General features: G+C 41.2%; 1 protein-coding gene across 3 annotated transcripts in view; it reads left to right on the plus strand.

Annotated features, from left to right (window-relative positions):
• The window catches only part of GK (glycerol kinase), a 119223-nt gene that overhangs the window by 88836 nt on the left and 8287 nt on the right, over positions 1–22100 (plus strand). For 2 of the 3 annotated variants that reach the window (XM_073614830.1, XM_073614831.1), the window contains 5 exons: positions 191–275; positions 9092–9212; positions 11100–11243; positions 11328–11414; positions 18411–18497. In XM_073614830.1, coding sequence (XP_073470931.1) covers positions 191–275; positions 9092–9212; positions 11100–11243; positions 11328–11414; positions 18411–18497 — 524 coding nt within the window. The remainder of the gene's footprint in view (positions 1–190; positions 276–9091; positions 9213–11099; positions 11244–11327; positions 11415–18410; positions 18498–22100) is intronic. The other variant, XM_073614832.1, reaches the window with a different exon arrangement.

Genomic DNA, 22100 nt, shown 5'->3' on the forward strand with positions numbered 1-22100 from the left:
GGGATGAGTAGTATTCTCTACCTGCCCTCTGCACTGATTTAAATCTGTATGCTTGTCCAACATCAACATACATGTTTATGGTGTGCCTGTCAGATTGTTTCTGTATGTCCAACCACCCTCAAATGTCTATGGGTCAGCCTTCGTTTAGAATGCTTTACCTGATGGTCTGTTTTTGTTTCCATTTGTATAGAATCATCTGTGGTCTAACTCAGTTCACGAACAAGAACCACATAGCATTTGCTGCTCTTGAAGCCGTGTGTTTTCAGACCAGAGAGGTGAGCAAGCTTTTACTTTAGAATCTGTGTGCTGTGCGATTGCTACAGATACGTGAACATTTTAGACTGTCATTTGTCTCCTGCTGTTTTTGTTTTTCACCATTTTTTGGAAATAAATAAAACAAAGCAATAAAGTACAGTAACTCGTAGCAGACAGTCACAATTCATTTTTCAGTGACCTGCCTGCAGCAAACTAGATCGGGTTAGCTGCTATAAATGGATATTCTGTGGGTTGCTTCCCCTTAGCACATTATTTAAAAATGCTTTTGCAACTCTTTTTATTGCTTACGCCTGTGTAATGTGTCACTTTCAGCTTGTTATATTATTTTTCACTGAAACCAGCGCCTAAACTAGCACAGTACATATTTGTCAGCAATTCCTGGCTGTAGTAATTCTAGTTTTGAAAACTCTTGTATGCGTCTTGTCTTCAATAATTAAGTCTGGAGAGGTCTCTAAGAGGTTTCCAAATATAGCCCCACAGCCATTTCTGCCTTCATGACTGAAAAAATGCGGTATTCTTTCTTTACTGTAAATGATCTGTGTACATTCTTGTAAGTATATTGGCCTAGACCTAACCTCTGCCTGCACATTGTAATCGAAACCCCTTTCATGACATTATTTTGCTGATTTTTCAGTTGAAATAGTATTCGTGTTCCCGAGTGGCATATTCATACATTTACAACTGAAGTTGGCTGGCTGGAGATCAGCATATGGATCTAGATTTTCCTTCATATCATCTGAGTGCATACCCGGTTATTAGAGGTTTACCTACATCTAATAATTAAATGAATGGTGATGATTGTACCCTTCCATATTAAATAATGATAATAATAGTATCCAGTGCCTTGTGTAGCATATGTTGCAAAAAGGATACCTCTGCTATACAAAATACATCCGCTTCCATCACTGACCTTTCATTTTAAAAATGCTTGTTCCCTGGCTATCTGGCTGATGCCCAGGCTTCATTACTGACACTGACCTGGAACTAGATTACAGCACACACAGTACCAGTGTGAAGATAAAGATCATTTACAGTGGTGGCATTTGTTATACCAGCTAGGTGGTGCATAGCTCATGTACCAGACCAAACCCCTAAAATTTAAAAATGTAGATGGAGCACATTAGGATATGATACACAAGTCATGACTCATTCAATTGTTGTGGGAAATCGGCAAGTACAAAGGCCACAGTTGCTTGGGCAATTCCCCCATAAATCAATTAGTAATTTTCCAGGATGTGATGGATATGTATTCATTTAATGTATCTGAGAAGATGAGAAGCACATCTGTTACTGTATTGCTTTATTAACATTGCGAGAACATATATGAGATAAAATACACTCTGCTTTAAGGATTTATGCATTTAGAGGTTCTGTCATCATTTGTATATGCAAGCCTCTGTCTGAGTCTATCCTTAAAGAATCACAAAACTCTACACTGAACGCAATTATCACTTTTTGTTTGTCTTTTCAAGAGTTTACTAAATGAATAATGTAATGTACAAGTCAGACTTCCACAAGGGACAATGGCACACTACATTAAGGTTACAAACAGTCTATATAGTTCAGAGATGCCAGTACTTGCAGGAGGGGGACCCACAGTCCAGCATCTCCAAGCAGGGGGATATGAGTAGGCCCAAAGTTTAATATTGGAAAAAGGTGATTAAGTCCTCATGCACACGAGACGCTGTTAAACTCTTGTTCAGAGGCAGTTGGACACTTTTTCAACTGCCCCTGAACCCATTCAATGTTATCCTATGTGTCCATGTACACAGTCTCATTTTTTGGCGTTTTTAGGCAGTTGCGTTTTAACCTCGTTTTTCCAGAAGCAAAAAAATGGGTTCAGACGCAAAAGTTTTCCACGTTTCAGACGCCAAACGCAGCTAAATGCGGGAACCGCGTTTAGCCGCGTTTGCGTTTATAAGTGTTTTTACAACCCAAATTTGGGGCCCCATATCTCGGGGCCACTTGATGCTAGGAACCCCAAATTTGGTGTGCAAACACAGTGGACTAACTAGCACTATAACATATCCAAATTTGGGGTTCCTAGCACCAAGTGGCCCCGAGATATGGGGCCCCAAAATCAGGTGTGAAAATGTCATTCTCTGCTGCAGAAAAGTGCTTGACATTTTGCGACCTGACAAGTAGTCCCGAGATACGGAGCCCCAAAGTCGGGTCGCAAAATGTCATTCTCTGCTCTGCAGACGCTTCTAGATGCAAACGCGATAAAACGCGGCATGCAAACGCGGCAAAACGGGCGTTTCTAAATGCCGGTTTCAGCTTTTAAAAACGTGTTCAGCGGAGTTTGCACCAGCGTCTCGTGTGCATGAGGCCTAATACAGTCAACTTCAAATTCCAATTGCTCAAAAATGTCTTTCTCCTTTGAGAGGCTCTGGGAACACTGGCTGAGGACCTCTAGCTCCCATTACCTTGAATACTTCGAGGATAAGTTCACCTTTTAAAAGAAATAAAATAGATGCAAATTTTTTTGCGGGTAAATAAATGTACTTTTATTTATTTTTTTTTATTGGGAGCCTGGAAAGCTTTGCACCCCCGATAAGCAGATCAGGGGTGCAATGTAGGGCTCTTGCAGACTCTGCGTGTAAGCTGTCTGGCTGTACATCATACGGGCAAGTAGTTACACACTAACAGGAAGCATCAATGAACTACCACAGTGCTCATTAGCACAGTGGTAGTCCATTGAGAACTACAAGCCAACAGCCGCAAAGGCTGCCGGACCATGTAGCTTTCTATTCACAGAATTCTGTGAATGAGTGAGGCGTCTGGGCGGGCGGAGCCCCACACGGCCACATTCTTTGCAAGGTGTGACAGAGTGGGGGAAGAAGATCCCCTGTCGCAACAGGGAGGCAGGGGCGTGGGGGGGCGGTGGATTTGTAACATATGGGTGTAACATGTTACAAAAGGTGAACTTATTCTTTTAAAGACTGCTTGCTGTATGCAAGTATCCAAAAGGTTCCGTACCCAAGATTTACATTACTTGGGGTTAACCAGTGACAGAAATTTTAGTTGATGTGCCCCACTGACAGTAAATAGTAAAAATCATCCGTTGCACTTTTTGCCTCATTGTACACTTAGTAACCCAACCTTAGGATCTTTCTGTGCTATTTTGTTACAATATGCCTATTTACATACCTTTTATGAATGAATGAATGAAAGATTTGTATAGCGCTGCAAATGCGAACTGAATCGCCTCAAGGCGCTAGATCCGTTCTGTGTTGTCCAGCTTCTTAGAAGAGTTAGGTCTTGAGTTTTTTTCTGAAGGTCTGATGGTTTTTTTCCATGCGAATGTGAGTAGGTAGAGCATTCCATAGCCGTGGTCCTTGGACTGCGAATCTTCGTTCTCCCTTTGTTTTGTAGCGGGGTTTTGGAATAAGGAGGAGATTTTGGTTAGAAGATCGAAGACTGCGATTGGGTGTGTAGCGTTTTATTTTCTCGCATAGGTATTGAGGGGCGTTTCCTTGTATACATTTGTGGGTGAGGCAGAGGGTCTTGAAAGTGATTCGATTCTTTACGGTTAGCCAATGTATGCTCCTCAGGGAAGGGGAGATGGATTCCCAGGGTTTTTTTCCTGTTAACAGTCTTGCCGCCGTGTTTTGGATGAGTTGTAAGCACGCAAGCTGATACTGGGGTAGTCATATGTAGAGGGAGTTTGCGTAGTCGAGTCTGGAATTGATGATTGTTCCAACTACTGCTGCTTGGTCCTCTTCTGGGACGAAGGAGATGAGTCTACGTAGCAGTCGGAGGAGATGCTGAGATCCGCTGACTACTGATCCTATTTGTGCATCCATTGACATTTCTGAGTCAAAAATGACTCAGAGACTCTTGGCTTTGGTGCTTGGAGAGATAGTGGGAGGTGTCCATGGGGTCTTAGTTTTGGAATTTTTGTTTACGTGTAGGAGAAGAAGCTCTGTTTTTGATCCTTTGCGTTTGAGAGAGCTAGTGGTCATCCAGTCGTCTATCAAAGTGAGGCATTTTTCTAGTCGCTGATGATGGTCTTTTTCTCCGGTGATGCGGAAGTAGAGTTGAGTATTATCAGCGTATGAGTGGAAGCAGAGGTCCGATTTTCTAATGATTTTGAGGAGTGGGCGGTTGTAGATGTTGAAGAGCACTGGTGACAAGGGTGAACCTTGAGGGACTCCACAAGAGATTGCGTGGGTTTCAGAGGTGAATGCTCCTAGTTTCACTGTCTGAGAACGTTTTCCTAAGAAGGATGCGAACCATTGTAGATCTGAGTCTGTGACTCCTGCTACTTCTGTGAGGCGGATGAGTAGAATATTGTAGTCCACTGTATCGAACGTTGCACTGAGGTCCAACAGTACCAGGAGACATGATTCTCCATCATCAGCTGCTTCGAGGGCGTCGTCCCATATTTTGAGAAGTGCCGTTTCTGTGCCATGGCCTGGGCGGAAGCCTGATTGCAGAGGGTCCAAAAGTTTGTGTGTGTCCAGGTGGTGTTGTAGCTGTTGTACTACTGCTTTCTCCATAATCTTGGAGATGGTGTTAAGGCTTGTTATCGGTCTGCGATAGTTAGGGTCCTTAGGGTCGAGGTTGGGTTTCTTTAGCAGGGGTTTGACGATGCCATGCTTGAGGGCGATCGGAACAGTCCTTTCTTTGAATGACTGGTTTATGAAGTGTGTTATAGTAGGAGCCAAGATGTCGGAGCATTCTTTCAGGACTTTTGTGGGAATTATGTCGTTTGGTGATGTGCTGTCTCTGATGATATTTTTGGTGGTATCAGTGGTGATTGGGATCAGCGAAAAATTTGGTGATTTTGTGATGATCATATCGATTTTTTTCTTTTTGCTTCAGTTGAATGAGGTTGGTTGTTTTTTTCTGTTGAATTGTTTTCCGGATGTTGTCGATTTTGTCGATTTAAAAAAATCTGATAATTCATTGCAGAATTCTTGGGTTTCGTTTCCTGGGGGCTTTAGGCAGGTTGGGTTCATAGTCTTGGCGACTATTTTAAAGAGTTCCCGAGGGCGGTTTAAGGCTGTTGAGATGGCGTTTGAGAAATGTTCCTTTTTTGCTTTGAAGATTGCTTTGTGATATTTCTCTGTGAGTGCTTTGTAGTTTGTGTGGTTTTCCTTTGTGGAGTTTCCACTCCAGGCACTGAATTCTGTACAGTTGGTTTGATGAGCGCGAGGTGAGATTTGAAGATCACTGCTAGGCCTCCTCCTTTTTTTTCTGTTCTGTGCTCCGTTAGGATCCTGTAGTTTTCAGGCACTAATTCAGTTAGGATGGCGTTGCAGTCGGGTGTTAGCCAGCTTTCTGTAATGAAGAGGCAATCTATGTTGTTTTGGGTGATTAAGTCGTGTACTTCCAGTCTGTGCTTGACTGCAGATCTGGTGTTGATCAGAGCGCATGCTAATTGTTGTGGTTGAATTGTTGTCCTCCTATATTTGATGGTTGATTGTAGGTTGGTCCGTAGTAATTGTTCTTTCTGTAGTATTTTATGAACGGATGTTGTACTTACCTGACCCGGGTAGGTCGGTGATGAGTAGAGAAAGGAGAGAGGTGGAGGGGGGCTGTCAGACCGAAGGAGAGGGCACTAGGGTTGACCTAGGCTACTACTTACTGGTACTGAGCCACGTCTGGAAGGATCAAGATGAACACCGGTGCAAGGCCTGAGCCGAGGATTGTCCTGCTCTCAGTATCCCATGCCCTTGTGGTGAGGTCCGGTATGACGGAGGTGGTATTCAGGGGTAGGAAGGGCACACTGCCCACTAGAGACAGAGAGGGGTGAGCTGAGGAGGTGGGCTGGAGCTGGCCACAGCTGCGGTCTGTCCCCCAAGTCTAGCAGCTAGGGACGAGGTGACCAGACGGCGGCTGTGGAAGGTGCACTGGTGGGCAGGGGCTAGTGGATCCCTGTGAGTACTGCTGTGGAGTCTGGGGGGGCTCCGGGTGGCCGGTAGGGAGCTACGGCTGAGTCTGGGAGTACCAAGATGGCCGCCGGACTAGGCCCGAGCCGCGGCCTCATCGGATGCTGGGAGGTGCACTGGAGGGCAGGGATCTGGCGGGGGTAGGGGATAGGGGACCGGGTCCCGGTAGGTCCCGCTGTGGAGTCCGAGGATGCGCTCTGAGTGGCCAGGGAGTGCTGCAGCCGCATCTGGGTGTCCCAAGATGGCTGCTGGACTAGGCCCGAGCCGCGGTCTGTCCAGATGAAAGGATCCCTGGTGCGACAACGATAGCGTCAGCGGCTGGTAGGGTGCGGGAGGAGGGGGTGCGGGGTCTGCCGATCGGGGTGGGAGGCTGGGGGAGGAAGGCGACAGGCTGGGCTAGGGCGGAGTGCTAGGCCGGAGCCACGGTGTGTCCTGGGAGGCTGGCGGGCTGGAACTAAGCGTCCGGAGGCAGTGGACGGCGCGATGGAGGCTGGAGACTGGGGACTGGGGTGTCCCGCTCCCATTCCTGGATGTTGCTAGGGGCTACTGGGGGACCCGATCAGTCTGCTAGGAGTCCACTGGGGAGCCTAGGAAGAATCCTGGATGCTGGATGGCCGGTGCTTCAGCACACACGTCTGTACCTTTATTAAACTTATGTAATTACGGTTAATTCTGTAGAAGCCAAATCTAATGCCAAGGCAATTACTTGTAGTTGTGTTATGATTTAAAAAGGAAATCATTGGCTATAACAAACAAAAAAAAAGAAATCCCAAGTTACATAGCATTATGGTAGCATATAAATCATATCAATAATGATTCAACATTTATCAATATTGCAAGAATTAAAAAAGCATCAAATAGAATTGATCCTACAACTGGGTAAATATTTTGTGAAAGAGCATTTGCCAATCTATAATATGCTATAGCTGTGCAGCCAGAAAGCAGACCCCTTCCCCTTTTGGTGTGAATACTCCTTTTTTTTTTTTTTTTTTTTAAAGCTCCATCACTTCTAATTTGTAACTATTTGTTAAGATTCAACTCCAATCGGACAGATAAATACAAAGTTGAAATACTAATATGTTCTGTCTAAGGATTTTTCATTTTATGTATGTACAAAGGATTTGTAGTCTTATGCCCCGTACACGCGGTCGGACATTGATCAGACATTCCGACAACAAAATCCTAGGATTTTTTCCGACGGATGTTGGCTCAAACTTGTCTTGCATACACACGGTCACACAAAGTTGTCGGAAAATCCGATCATTCTGAACGCAGTGATGTAAAACATGTACGTCGGGACTATAAACGGGGCAGTAGCCAATAGCTTTCATCTCTTTATTCTGAGCATGCATGGCACTTTGTCCGTCGGATTTGTGTACACACGATCAGAATTTCCGACAACGGATTTTGTTGTCGGAAAATTTTATATCCTGCTCTCAAACTTTGTGTGTCGGAAAATCCGATGGAAAATATGTGATGGAGCCTACACACGGTCGGAATTTCCAACAACAAGGTCCTATCACACATTTTCCGTCGGAAAATCAGACCGTGTGTACGGGGCATTATAGTTTTCACATATCTTCCACACTGCACAGCCAGGTAGTTTACATTGCATCTTCTTGGTTAGACTTAAATGAGATTCTTTGGCAAGTAAACCATAAACGTAAATGTACTTAAAGTGACTCTGTTGCTAGAATAAAAAAAAAGCGTCAACCTGCAAAAAAAAAAAGAATACTTGGTGCATGAGACCAGGCATCAGACACACCTTAACATGTGTTGGATGCTGAAGATTCTTTAGCTCTCCAAGTTTTACATTTTTTAAATCTAGCAACAGAGTTAGTTTTGTGAATGTACATTAACCCTTCATCTCTAGTTGTACTGACCTATACTATACCTATAGTCTGCCCTGAGCTGTGGGTTTGTTTTCATCATCCAGCTGCAGTCCTCTTCAGCACTGGCCGCGCCTCACAGAACTCAAGTCTATAAGGACTTACTGGAGTTGTACAGTCTTTGCTAAAGAAGATCACAGCTGGGAGAGCCACTACTTGAGGAAGGCTACTATAGGAAGCCAATACTTGAGTAAGCAGCTGGAGTGAGAGGTTTCTTGTATATTTTCATTAAGGCAGGAGAATTAACTAAAACTAGAATGTGCAAAATCTGGTGCAGCTCTGCATAGAAACCATTCACCTTCCAGGTATTATTATCAAAGCTTAAATTGATTATAAACGATCACCTTGTAAAATAAACCATTCAGTTTAAAATAGAAATGAAAGGCAAAACATTTGTGTATAGATATAAAAAAAACTATAAATACCTTTTTTTTCCCTTTTTTAGTGATCACAAAACCTCTGTTCTCAGCTGCATAAGATCTGAGGCTGGAGAAACAGCAGCACACTGATCTTCCCTGTGAAAGGAGGGTGTGTCAGGACAAGTCTGATCATTGGAATAGAGCAGGCTGGGTTCCCAGCACAGCTAGAAAACTGACCTTGGTGTGTTCTCCTGCTTGGTGTGGTCAGTTTTTAATAGGAAAGCAGAGGGCCTGGCAGGAACCCCAGGGATTTCACACACAGAAAGCAATAGAAGGAACAGGATACTTTTTCATGCAAGTACATGGTACAGCAGGCACATATCAGGAATATGAAATTTTGGGTTTACATATTCTTTAACTGAACAAGCTGAGATTAGAAGTTGATTGACTACCATGCACAACTTCACCAGATTCTGAGTGCTCCAGTATTAGTAAATCTCCCCCATTAAGTCCAAATCGGATTTTATTTAAAGAGTTTTAATCGGAACAAAATGCAAAAACTGCTTTAAATGATGCAGCTAACTTCTAATTAAAGCAGTAATTCTTCTTGGCAAAACCAGCACGTTTGTTTTACAGACTCAGCAACCCCTATTTTATTGTTTCATATCAGATTCTAGATGCAATGAACCAAGACTGTGGAATTCCTCTAAGCCAGCTGCAAGTTGATGGGGGCATGACTAACAATAAGATTCTTATGCAGTTACAGGCTGATATCCTATGCATCCCTGTGGGTAAGCCGTTCAATGTTTGTGCTCTGTGTATGTATTTATCTATTACTACTTGCCTTCTCATTCAGTTAGGTTGGTAATCAGTGGTGGTGGTAGTAGTAGAGGGAAATGTGTTTATTAGTAGTATTACTTTTAGGCATATCATACTAAATGTAATCATTGATACATCTGAGTTTCAAAAGAATCTATAGAAATAGGTTTTTAAAAAAATAAAAAATAAACTTTTTTTTGCTTGATTGCTTTTAGTACATATGTTATCAGAAATATAAATAAAATATAAACATTATGATACTTGGGGGGGAAAAAATATTTTGACACCTATCTTATAATTGGTTATAGACTCATTATTTATGTATTCTCAGTTCATAAATGTATTGTACTTTCTCCTTTTGTGACATAAGACTGTTTATAAAGAATTGTTGTACTCAAATCTGTATGTCGTTTCTCATACATCACTTTGGGAGACTGTGTGCTGGCAGTTTTCTATCCCTTTCATCACCTCACGTTGTGGCTATGAATCCTTGTTATGATTAAGATAGGCATGAACTATAGTATATACTACATGTAGCCTGCAACAACCAATCTCCAATAAGTGATTGATCAGCTGCATTAGACGGTTTTATTTTCTGGGTTTACTCAAATTTAATATTTCTTCACTTGGGACATAAACAGAATGTGCAGTTATATATTCCTATTATTTTAAAGCAGAAGATTATTTAGAAAAAAAAAATTCTTACAGTTTTAGCCGCATCACCTACCTGTCATGAAGTATGTCCCGCGTTGTTCAGGCAGATGGATCCTGCAGAAATCTTCACTGTGCCTGTTCTCATCCCTTCCCTGAAGTTCCAGCAGTGCACTGGTTACCAGCTTCAGATCATCAGGTAGAACAGCAGTACGAATGGTCCAACATGGACATGCTTCCTCCTGCCTTCTCATCAATTGTGAAAAGTTATTTCATTGGTTTCACTGTTTGTAACACGATATGTGAATGGGGACAGAATCTTGTGACTAATCAGACTACCTCCCCAATTCTCAGATCATGTTCTAAGCAGTGAAATGGATGAAAGAACGTTTCTCAATGAAGGAGGAAGTGGTGTGTCCCCATCAGACCAAAGTTATTGCTCTTTTGCCCAAAGACCTGAAGCTGGTAACTATTGTAGTGCTGAAAACTCATAGACAGGAAGAGGACAGGCATCCCTGTAGTGAAGATTTCTACAGGATCCAGCTGCCTTAAAAATGTGATACATACTTCATTACAGGTAAGTAAAGCTGTAGGGATATTTTTTTAGCTAATTTTCAGCTTTATATATTAGATATTTAAAGTAAGAGCAAACTCCACATGATGCCTATTATTTTTTATCAACGTTCACTTTGTTACTGGAGCCTGACTTCAAGCTAAAGTTTGCCAACTCTGATTTCAATGTCCATTCTGACTGACACAGTGGCTGGTAAGGGAACTGTCACTGGACATAGCAGTTAGTGAAGCTGAGCCATGAAGTCTGGGAAAGTCCGATGCATACAGTACTTGTTACTGAGTGGGTAGAGCATGGCTATTGTGTTCTATCCCCCAATAATGTCCATACATTATGAATGGAAAGCCAACTTCACTATATTTCAGAGTTGATGAGGGAAACAGAGTTGAAATGTGTTTACTCACTAAATCTCTATTCCAAGCCCAGCCTAATATTCTATTCTGTGGTCAGACAGCTTTGTGGACAGAGAGATTTTTGTTGAATTCGGCAGTATACTTGCCCTATATTAAATATTCATGACCTATATCTCAGCTTTAAAAGTGTTTTTTCATAGAAGTCTTAAGAATACAGAACAAAAGCAGTTCTCACTGTCTGTAAGTATAGATGATGTGAGAGTAACCTTTTTTTTATTTCTCAGTAAAACCGTCAATGCCTGAAACAACCGCATTAGGAGCTGCCATGGCTGCAGGAGCGGCTGAAGGAGTGGGTGTCTGGAGTCTTAACCCCAGTGACTTGACTGCAGTGACTTGTGAACGCTTTGAGCCACAGATTAATCCAGAAGGTGAAGAGCCCAGACAGTTTTTGCTGTCTTTGCAAGAATGCCAACAAAACTCTTAATGATCTCTCTCTAAATGTTCTCTTTCAGAAAGCGAATATCGCTATGCTCGATGGAAAAAGGCAGTTAAGAAATCAATGGGTTGGGAAAGCTCAGAACCTGCGACCAATGAAAACGGTACTTTTTTTAAATTTTAGGTCATCCATGTATGATTAGTATATATATTTCTTAGCTTATGGAGCATTAACAGTGTTTGTTGCTGGTCATTATGTACTAGTTTCTTAAAATACATCTTGCCTAGGTCTTGCATAAGAGTCTCTAAGGATGGTGTCTGGTGTCAGTGTAAGCATTTATCAAGAAAAAAAATCTCACCTTGAAGTTTTTATTATATACCAGTGTCTGTTAAAATAAATATTAAAATATTAATTCCTGTAGTAAATAATGGCAATTTACAGCCCAGTGGTGTTGATTTACTAAGGACAAGTAGACTGTACACTTTGCAAGTACAGTTGCACTCATTTTCCCCAGAGCTTAGTGAATGTGGTGACAATCTGCTGATTTCCACCATTCAATCACATGCAAGCAAAAATGCTGTTTTGTTTTTTAAATTTTTCTTGCACTTGATTGGGTATTCTTTACAAAGTGAAGTTTCACCACATTTACTAAGCTCTGGGGAAATGAGTGCAACTGCAAAGTGCACAGCCTATTTGACTTTAATAAATCAATCCCAATGCATTTTAGTGCTGTATTAGAATAGCATCTTCAGTATACATCCACACTTTTTGGTGTCTGACGTGCCATCTCCTTATAGAGACATACTGTAGATGTTTGCAGACACAACTTTTATAGTATCTATATGTGAAAAGTTCCTGCACTACTTGCATATGCTGAGATCTCTGCACTATTTCACAGCATGAATAGTTCACATTTTGCGGTTCCAGATTAATGGGGAGCTGTTGCTTTTACCCATTTGCAAGCAATATCAAGCAAGATATCTTCATTTTTTTAGACTATAACACGACTGGTGACTGTACCTATAAGTGAGAATTTTTAATATTGTTTAGAATTTACATATTGTAGATATTAGAGACAGAAGATCTAAGTCTAAGATAGGCTCTGACCAGCAGCCTTACAGTCCTGCCTTGGATGTCTGTCTCAGAGATTATGTGCTACTATGGGCTCCGCTCTGCTGCTTTAATTAGAAAAAAAATACAGTGAGGATCACTGTGGCCTGTGTGTGTTCTGTGCCTTGTGCCACCAGTAGTACCAAGCTGGAATTTCACAGTAGCAGTTGCAGGAAAAATTGTTCCCATACATAAGGATAGACCAGTATGCTTCAGGGCTAAATTTCACTCCAAGTCTCATTTATCCCAATCTGAAATTCTGCAGTTCTTGCTGATTCTAATGTTTCATCTGTCAGAAATTGTCATGAAATACCCAGACAGATTGGAGTAATGTGTTTAATGATGGGCACTTTTACATAGCACTCATTTTTCTGTAATGTATATGTGATAAGTCCTCGCACTACTGCACAAAACTATTATTCAAAAACTAAAAAGTACTGCAGGACCAACACCAAAATAATAGTGTCTAAGGAGCTGCTACCACTAAAAATGGTTTATCACCACACCTTCAAGCAATAATGATTAAAAAACAGTGAGGCACTCTAATATATATAGTGTGCAATATTAAAAAGAAATAAAAATAATAAAAAATACTGAAACACTAAGCCAAACAAAGAGTGAAAAAATTCCAAGCTGATTCACCGGGACGCTACTTTCCATGTCTCCATTTTGTACCCAATGACTTTTCCCCTTTTTTTGCTGAGGGCTCATTTACACTTACTTAGGCTTCAACACACATTAAAGCACCTACCGCTTTAACATGCTTTTTTGATTCTTCGGTGATGCTTCGATGATGCTTCATTGATGCTTCAAGCGAGCTTTGTCATAGGACTCTTTTGAAGCCCCACTAAAGCAACATGGGGTATAATATTTGAAGCGAAGCCAAAGCAAAGCAAAAGCAAGGTGTAAACAGGACTGTAAGCAAACTATTTTATTTACTGTAGGGGCTTTGACTGGCGTTCAGAGAGCTTTAACAAAGCACGTCTGAAGCCTTGTTTTGAAGCAAGTGTAAACTAGTCTTAACAGTGTTATTGTCCGTTTTAGGAAAATTCAGGCCAATTTGGAGACTGGATTTTTATGTATTTCATTTTTAAGGCACTTAATACATGTCCGGTGTTAATTTTTCTCAGTATGGATTAGTCTCATATTTGTATGGATAATTTCAAGCAATGGATATTGACACAATGGAAGTCCTAAGCGCTTACATTTTAGATCAAAATTGTTTGTGCTTGTGTTGACTCTTTCCAAGGGGGATCTCCAGCTGCTGTGGACTGTCACAATTTAGATTTAAACCCCTTTTTTTTGTCTGTGAGACACATCCTCATAGATATAAGTCCCAGTCAATCAAAAATCCCACGATTTGTGTTGATGACTTCTCTGTGATTTTCAGTCTTCATATACAATGTGTGACCAACCACGACCACAATAAGTAGATGGGTGTGCCCTCATATAAGTTTGACCTCCCTAAATTTTAAAGATGTCAAAAAGCACAACACACACTCAAAGTGCTCCTGTTGAAACTTTTATCTAGTCACTTCTTTATATGCAGGTCTTCTTTAGTAAGGCACTCAAAGGACAAAGTTACACTCACAAAGATGTTGCTTTAAGAGAGCTCATTAACAACAGCAGGCCTATCAAACCAGTAGTCCAAGATGGTGTCGACATTATGTGAGAGGAGTTTCGTGATGTCATCACATTAGGCAGAACGTCAACGTCAGCGCTATTGTGGACTACTGGTTTGATAGCCCTGTTTTTGTTATGCCCTCAACATGGGAGGGATGCTTTGGGGAAGGCCCCCTGCCCCAAAGCACCTTGTTGATGGGGAAAAGGGCCTCTTCCCAACAATCCTGGGCGGTGGTTGTGGAGGTCTGCTGGCAGGGGGCTTATCAGAATCTGGAACCCCCCCATTTATGTGAATGAGTATGGGGTACATTGTGCCCCTACCCATTCAACAAAAAAAGTGTCAAAAATAAAGACAGGAGGCAGTTTTTGACAATTCCTTTATTAAAAAAACAATGTCCCCTGATGTAGACCCATCGTCAATTACTATGCCTTCCACACCGTCAGACCCGAAAGGAAAAAAAAAAAAAAAAGAAACGGCCCGCCCACGATGAAGGCTAACCGCTGAATGCCTGCTCCGTGACAGTTCCTAAATAGGTATGGGGCAATGGGTATTGTGACCTCACCGACCCGGTATGCACCACAGCCCAGGGTTTTTGGGAAGAGGACCTTGTTTACATGGGGACAAGGTGTTTTGGGGTGGGAGGCAAAGTCCCCACACCCCAAAGCACCCCTACATGTTGAGAGCATGTTGCCTGGTATGGTTCGGGGGGGCGGGCATAGTTTTTTTTTGTTTTTTTGGCATGGGGTTCCACTTAAAATCCATACCAGACCTGAAGGGGGGGGTGTATTTAGCCCAACGCTGGTAGGGATGAGTAATTAGGACTTACTGCTTAAATGAGAGGCTGATGGCTTGCTGTGCAAACTTATATCAACTATAGATTGTTTTTTGTGTCAACCTATACTGTGTCATTGTTTCATTTTTGTAAAGCAATGATGAAGCGAGAGGAGGTACAGCCCCTGAAAAGCATTGGTTTTGCAGCATTTAATTCTTGGAATAAACTTGAATATATTGGTGTGGCACTTAATTTCCTAATTATTCATAAGTGGTACAGTTTGCACCATACAAAAAATGTTCACTAGCAGCCAAAAGAGCAGCCCAGTTCACCTAAATTGATGTCACATGTTCTAGTTCAGCAGAGGAGATGTTCCTTGTTTTGGCCATTATCAGTAACCATAGGTGCATAGACTGAATGGAAGCTAATGATTGAGATACTTACATATGCTGAGATCCTTACACTATTTCACAGCATGAATAGTTCATGTTTTGCAGTTCCAGATTAATGGAGAGCTGTTGGTTTTACCCATTTGCAAGTGATATCAAGCAAGATATCTTAATTTTGTAGACTATAACATGACTGGTGACTGTACCTTTAAGTGAGAATTGTTGTAATTGTTTGGAATCTAAATATTGTATATGGTAAATAATATTGGAGAAAGAAGACCTACATCTAGGATAGGCTTTGACTAGCAGCCTAACAGTCCTGCCTTGGATGTCTGTCTCAGAGATTATGTGCTACTATGGGCTTTGCTCTGCTGCATTAATTAGGAAAAAAAATACAGTGAGGATCACTGTGGTCCGTGTGTGTTCTGTGCCTCGTGCCACCAGTAGTAAAAAGCTGGAGTTTCACAGTAGCAGTTGCAGGGAAAATTGTTCTCATACATAAGGATAGACCAGTATGCATCAGGGCTAAATTTCACTCCCAGTCCCATTTACCCCAATCTAATATTCTACAGTTCTTGCTGATTCTATTGTTCCATCTGTCAGAAATTGTCATGAAATACCCAGACAGATTGGAGTAATGTGTTTAATGATAGGCACTTTTACATAGCACTCATTTTTCTGTAATCTACTTACACAAGGGATTTGTATTACTTATGTAGCCTTATTTTGTGTTTTGTCATTTTCTTATTATGCCTGGTATAATCCTTTTTAATGTGCTGCCCAACTGGCAACCACAGGTTCATTGCTGAATGCAAAAAAGTCCTACATTTACTATTATTAATGTGTAATATCAGAGTATGTCAAGGACCAGTAAACCTAAATTGTAGTTCTATATCACATGGCTTCCATTAAATAATGGCTGGTCTTTTACTTTCAGCTACAAATTTAGAAGAACATAAAAAGAATGTCAGATACATATTAAAATCAAACTTAAAAACAATTAGTAAGTAGTTCTAAAGCCCTTGCACCTCCTGACGTACTAATGCAGCTAGAGTACTGTTGCTATAGTGCAGCACATTGCTTTAAAAGGTTTGTACAGACAAAAAAAACAAAAAAACAAAAAAAAATGAAAATATAGCTCAGATCCACTAAGCAGCCTGATTTTAAGCTGTTTTTAACTGATGTATATTGGCTGACTCATGGGATCAAGCCTTTCTTAAGAGAATGATTTGATCTTGTATAAGTGAACTGGAGCTCTGGTGTATGCACATCCAAATACAGTTTCTGCAATTTATTATCTGCGCTCTTCTGCCTATTACTACTGTAATTTATAATTAATTTGTCTGTTAATATTGACTGTCATATTGTACACATTACGACAGACTATTACTCTACAAAAATAAATGAGTTCATCTTCACACATGAATACACACTGAGTTATAAGAATATGACTACTTTTCCATTAGTTGCAGATATCTCCATGTTTGTCATGCTTCTAAATGCAGTTTAGGTTTTACTGGTGGTTATGCATTAAATGGTACTGCATATACGATGTGGTGTGTTTACTACACACTGACTTTACCATAACCACACTGGTAGATGTCTTTTTTTATATAAGGATACATGATGCATACACCTGTATGCAGTCCCATTGGTAGGTTACACCACAGAGGAGCCTAAGCTTGATAAATTCTGGGATCAAGGACATATGGTTGGGTTGGGTTGTGCGCATCATTCAGAAATAGCAATATATTTGTCAGTGTGGACAAATCCACCATATCTTTTCATAACTTGTATGGCCAGCCACAGCTTATAGGCAAAGTAGACCTCTCATCAGTAACCAGTAGAAGGAAGAAGCTTTTGTCCTATGTGAATCATATACAAAGGATTGGATGTACCAGCCTCTCTGGTAGCCAGAGGAAAAAATGTTTAGCGGAGAAACCATATAAACCAGTTAAGCCGGCCATAGAAGTGATTTTCTTTCCTGCAACCCGTGGTTGCAGGAAAGAAATTCCCTTATAGAAAAAGATTTCCCAATCAAAACAGTCAGTTATAAACAGAATTGGTCCCAGGACAGAACCACTAACCACTCTAGACCATTTTGAGTATACGTTATTTATCACAACCCTTTGGACATGCCCTCGTAACCAGTTTTCTATCCAGGTACCTACCCTATGGTCCATGCCTACAGGCCTTTCCTTGTAGATTAGGCATTTGTGAGGGACTATATCAAATTTTTGCAAAATCCAGATACCCACATCCACCGTTGATGGGGGAATCTCTCCTGTGTTGAAGGGAGAATCCGTCCTGTGGAGCCATTGTGATCTCTTGCTGGGGGAGTTGGCACGGGGAGCGTCCCTTCCAACATCTATAGTCACTGGCAATATTGTAAAAATCCAGCATGCTGGTTATACCCAAGTCAATTGATGGATCGACTTGGGTACAATCAGCCATCCCATAGATGGTTCAATTCTTGCCCAGTCCATGCTGAACCGGCCAAGATTCAAACCATCTATGGCTGGCTTTAGTCCATCCAAAACTGATATATTTAGTAAGCAGTCCATATTCTTTTAGAAAATCCAGAAGCATGATCCCTGCCAGGTGTGCTATACAATGTAGTCATAATGGGGGTGGTTGCTGTTTGTCATATTACCTTATAGTACATCAGAAAGAATGCTGCAAGTGTAGTGAAACTCAGCAGTGTGGTGGCGGAGAACATAAGAAGAGGAAATATCACTGGAATTCTCTAGACCAGGGGTCTTCACACTATGGCCCTCCAGTTGTTCAGGGACTACAATTCCCATCATGCCTAGTCATGTCTGTAAATGTCAGACTTTTGCAATGCCTCATGGGACATGTAGTTCAGCAACAGCGTGAGGGCCATAGTTTGGAGATCTCTGCTCTAGACCTTAGCGATAGCAGATGATACATACCTACTTTTCACAATTGACTGAAGATTTTTTTTCTTTTCTTTTTTTTTTTTTTGTTCTAGACTGTAAACCAGACCCACTTTGAGATCTTTCTACAGCTTTTATTGTAATCTGTTTCTGACATTGCATGGCTGTCTTTACCAATGTATATACAGTTTGTCTGCACTGCTTCTTTGGCTTATGCAATGAAAGCACAATCATTCTATCAATTGCTAATGCCTGTCATTTTTTTCTGCTGTTGATTTTAATTGATTCAACACCAATGATCAATTTTTTATATTTTCTCCCCTTCTGTCTGACTTGGTTGGAATCCCCTGCTTCTGGATGTCTACAGGTGAAGCTAGTATCTTCACTAGTCTTCCTTTGGGCTTTTATATAGTGAGTAGCATGGTAATGTTAATTGGAGCAAAGTATTTAACAGGTTAGTTTTCATTAACTTATTTGGATCCCAGTGTTAACTGTTGAGATTATTTATTAAGGTGGCACAGAGATGACGTGCAGAGTGCAGCAATCTCTAGCAACCAAAAAATGTATCCTAACTCATCTGTGTACAGTAAACTAAAATCTTGTATTTCACTTTGCACATGCTTGTTGTGCTGTGTTTATTGAATAAACCAGTATGCGTTTATCCATCGTCAACATGTTCTTTTGCTGGATTTTTTTAAACTCTAAATTCCAGGTATATGGCATTGAAATTAGCTGTACCTGTCTATATTTTGGCAGCTTTTCACATTCAAGAACCTGAAACACAACCCAGTTACCACATGAGGGTGCCATAAGCTAGTGTACAGTTATGAAAGGATATCATTATGCCCTGCATTCCATTGTGCATAGATATAATTAAGTTTTTCCACTAGTAAGGTACTGGGTTATAGCTATAATTAAGTTTACCAGTTGTCCTTCACATTCAATTTACTTCAGATATAAAAGACAGGTTCTTTGTAATTAGTGAAAGGGAAATGTGTGTATTAATTACTACACCTTTTATAAAGTGTTAGGACTGATTATTGCTAATTAAGCTTAACCTAAAATATTTTCTGAGCAGAAAATAATCCTTTTGGGACATAGATTTAGATATGAAGTTGAACGAGATGATAACGTAAACTCTATTACCCAGGAACAGATATCTGAAATGAGGCTTGGTAGCTGAGCTACTGCTACATTAATGAATTTATAAGATGCATATAATTGTGTTGAGAGCTTTGAGATTAAAGCTGAAGTTCAAGTAGATATACACAACACCCTTTATTCTGGATATGTATTTTAGAAATAATCCTTGAATGTGTTTTTAAAGGCAGCTAGTATAAATACTTCACATCTATCCTTTATATTAGCCTTATGTAGCCCCCTGCACAGCAGGATTCAGGCTGTGAAGGGGAAAACTGTCAGACAATTAAAGTTCTTTTACATTGCTTGGTGCTGTCAGTCTAGCACTGTGAACTTGCCCACAGGATGGGAGGGCACAGAGGTTACATCATTAATGTGCTGCTGCTCCTTCTTTATCTAATCAGCAGGCTTAAACGGGGACACCTATGTGTATGTCATTATCAAAAGTGGCTGAATTAAAAGCAGTGTTTTGGCAGATGGACCAGTTCACATATGTATTTAGCTGTTTAGAGTAAAATTTTACCAGTAACACAATTGGCACTGGTCTGAACTATGTTAACCACTTCTATACAGGGCACTTATACACCTACCTGCCAAGACCAATTTTCAGCTTTTAGCGCTATCGCACTTTGTATGACAATTGCGCGGTCATGCAACACTGTACCCAAACTAAATTTTTATCATTTTGTTCCCACAAATAGAGCTTTCTTTTGGTGGTATTTGATCACCTGTGGGATTTTTATTTTCTGCTAAACAAAAAAAAGACCAAAAATTTTGAAAAAAAAATGTTTTTTTTGTTTGTTACAAAACTTTATAAATAAGTAAGTTTTTCTCCTTCACTGATCGGCACTGATGGGCACTGATAAGGCGACACTCATGGGCACCGATGAGCTGGCATGGATAGGCGGCACTGATATGCAGCACTGATGGGTACACATAGGTGGCACGGATGGGCACTAATAGGTGGCACGGATGGACACTGATAGGTGGCACGAATGGGCATGGATGGGCACTGATAGGTGGCACTGATGTACTGTAATGTATGGTACCGATGGATGCCAATCAGTGCCAAACAATAATACCTGTCAATCAGTGATGCCCATTGTGGGCACTGATTGGCATCCATTGTGGGCACTGATTGGCATCCCTGGTGGTCTAGGGTGGCATCCCTGGTGGTCCAGTGTGGGCATCCATGGGCTCTGCGCTGATAATCGATCAGCACAGACCCCCCCCCCCCATCAGAGGAGTAGCCGATTGGCTCTCGGGGGCGCGCAGTGGCTTAATATCCTGGCAACGTCATATGACGTCCAGTCAGGATATTGAAACCACTTTGCCGCCGTCATTTTGCTATATGGCAGGCGGCAAGTGGTTAAGTAGCAATTGGTGCCCATGGTTTACTGCACATAACGGTGCAAAGAACAATATAAAATCCTGCCAAGCACTGATTGTGTATTCACTACCCACCTGTTGGCAGGAAAAGTATTTAAAAATGTTCATTGGTTTAATAATGGTTTCAGCAACTCCTCATTTAAAACATGGCCTGCCTTTTACTTAACTCTGATTTCTTTTCTAAGCAAATCACCTCTAGAAATGGTGCATAAGATTCCCTTATCACTGAGATATTGCTTGGTGTAGACTTTACCTTCTGTATATACACTAAGAAATGCACTTAATTGTTTACAGTTTTTGATTCAAATTTTATATACTAGCAATTAAATATCCCTTAAAGACATTATTAGTACATGCAGGAGTTATTTTAATTAAAACTAAAATCCATGCAGAAATAAAAAACACACAAATTATGTAGCATGCTATCTGTTAATAAATTCTTAATTACATGCAAGCAGTGTAAGTATCTGAATATCATTTTAATATCAACCTCTTGCAGTCCAGTAAAGCTGCAGTACAGTAAAGCTTTAACTGAGGGCAGGAAGCAGAAGAACCAAATCAGTTTTGCTGTAAGTGAGAGTACGTAGACAGGAGAATAGCGCAATGACAGAAAGCTAAACAGTTTGCCGCTTCTCCCTTCACTGTCCAGTCACAGCTTAGGGGTGGAAGATGGGACCTGTAAGAGTAACTGGACTGCAGTACAGCTCTTTCTTACCTGATGTGCCTGGGGAGAAGAAAGGGCCCTTGCTGGACCTCAGCTGTAGTGAATAGGGCCTTTGTTTTTACAGGGAACCTACGTGATGCAGACATGTTTTTGGTTCTCTTCTAGTGGGGTAATCCACTAGGAACCAGACATGATACATTTCAGTCACCTGTCCAGTAGTGATAATGGGGCTGTGCCAGATTTTTAATTTGTTACTGAAGAGGCATGCCTTCCGCAGCTACGCGGGCTCTGTGCCCTTCTGCTCCTGGGCGACTCCCTCTATGGTTTTGTGCAGATGCTGCAATATCCTTTGCACATGCAGGAGTTCTACAATTCATAGGATGGTACCTGGTCTCCCTGCTGCCTTCTCAATGACCCAGTATTAGACACCATTAACCCTTTCTGCTTCGGCAGTGAGATTGTGAATACTTTTGTGGGCAGTACAAAATATTTTACAGCGCACACATACAAGAATGACATTTCCTGCAAGGCTAGTTAAAAACACTATATGGTCATAGAGTGCTAAGCCCACTTACTGCGACAAAGTACCCCGAATTAGTGGGTCCTACTCTAGTAATAGAATGGAAGATCCTTTGTCTCAACCATGGGAGCTAAACTCCTCTATGTGGGAGAACTGAAGGGGATACATCCTATACACAGGTGGCCACTAAAAAAGAGGTAATGAGGAGGGGGAGGGGTGCTCCAGCCCAAAAAACCTGGTCAGGGCCTATTACAATATACAAGAACATATTTGGGGGGCACGCCATACAATGCATTTAAATTCAAGATGGTGATGCTATAAGACCCACTAATTCGGGGTACTTT

Source organism: Aquarana catesbeiana, linkage group LG02 (genome assembly GCF_042186555.1).
Source record: "Aquarana catesbeiana isolate 2022-GZ linkage group LG02, ASM4218655v1, whole genome shotgun sequence".
Classification (NCBI taxonomy): domain Eukaryota; kingdom Metazoa; phylum Chordata; class Amphibia; order Anura; family Ranidae; genus Aquarana; species Aquarana catesbeiana.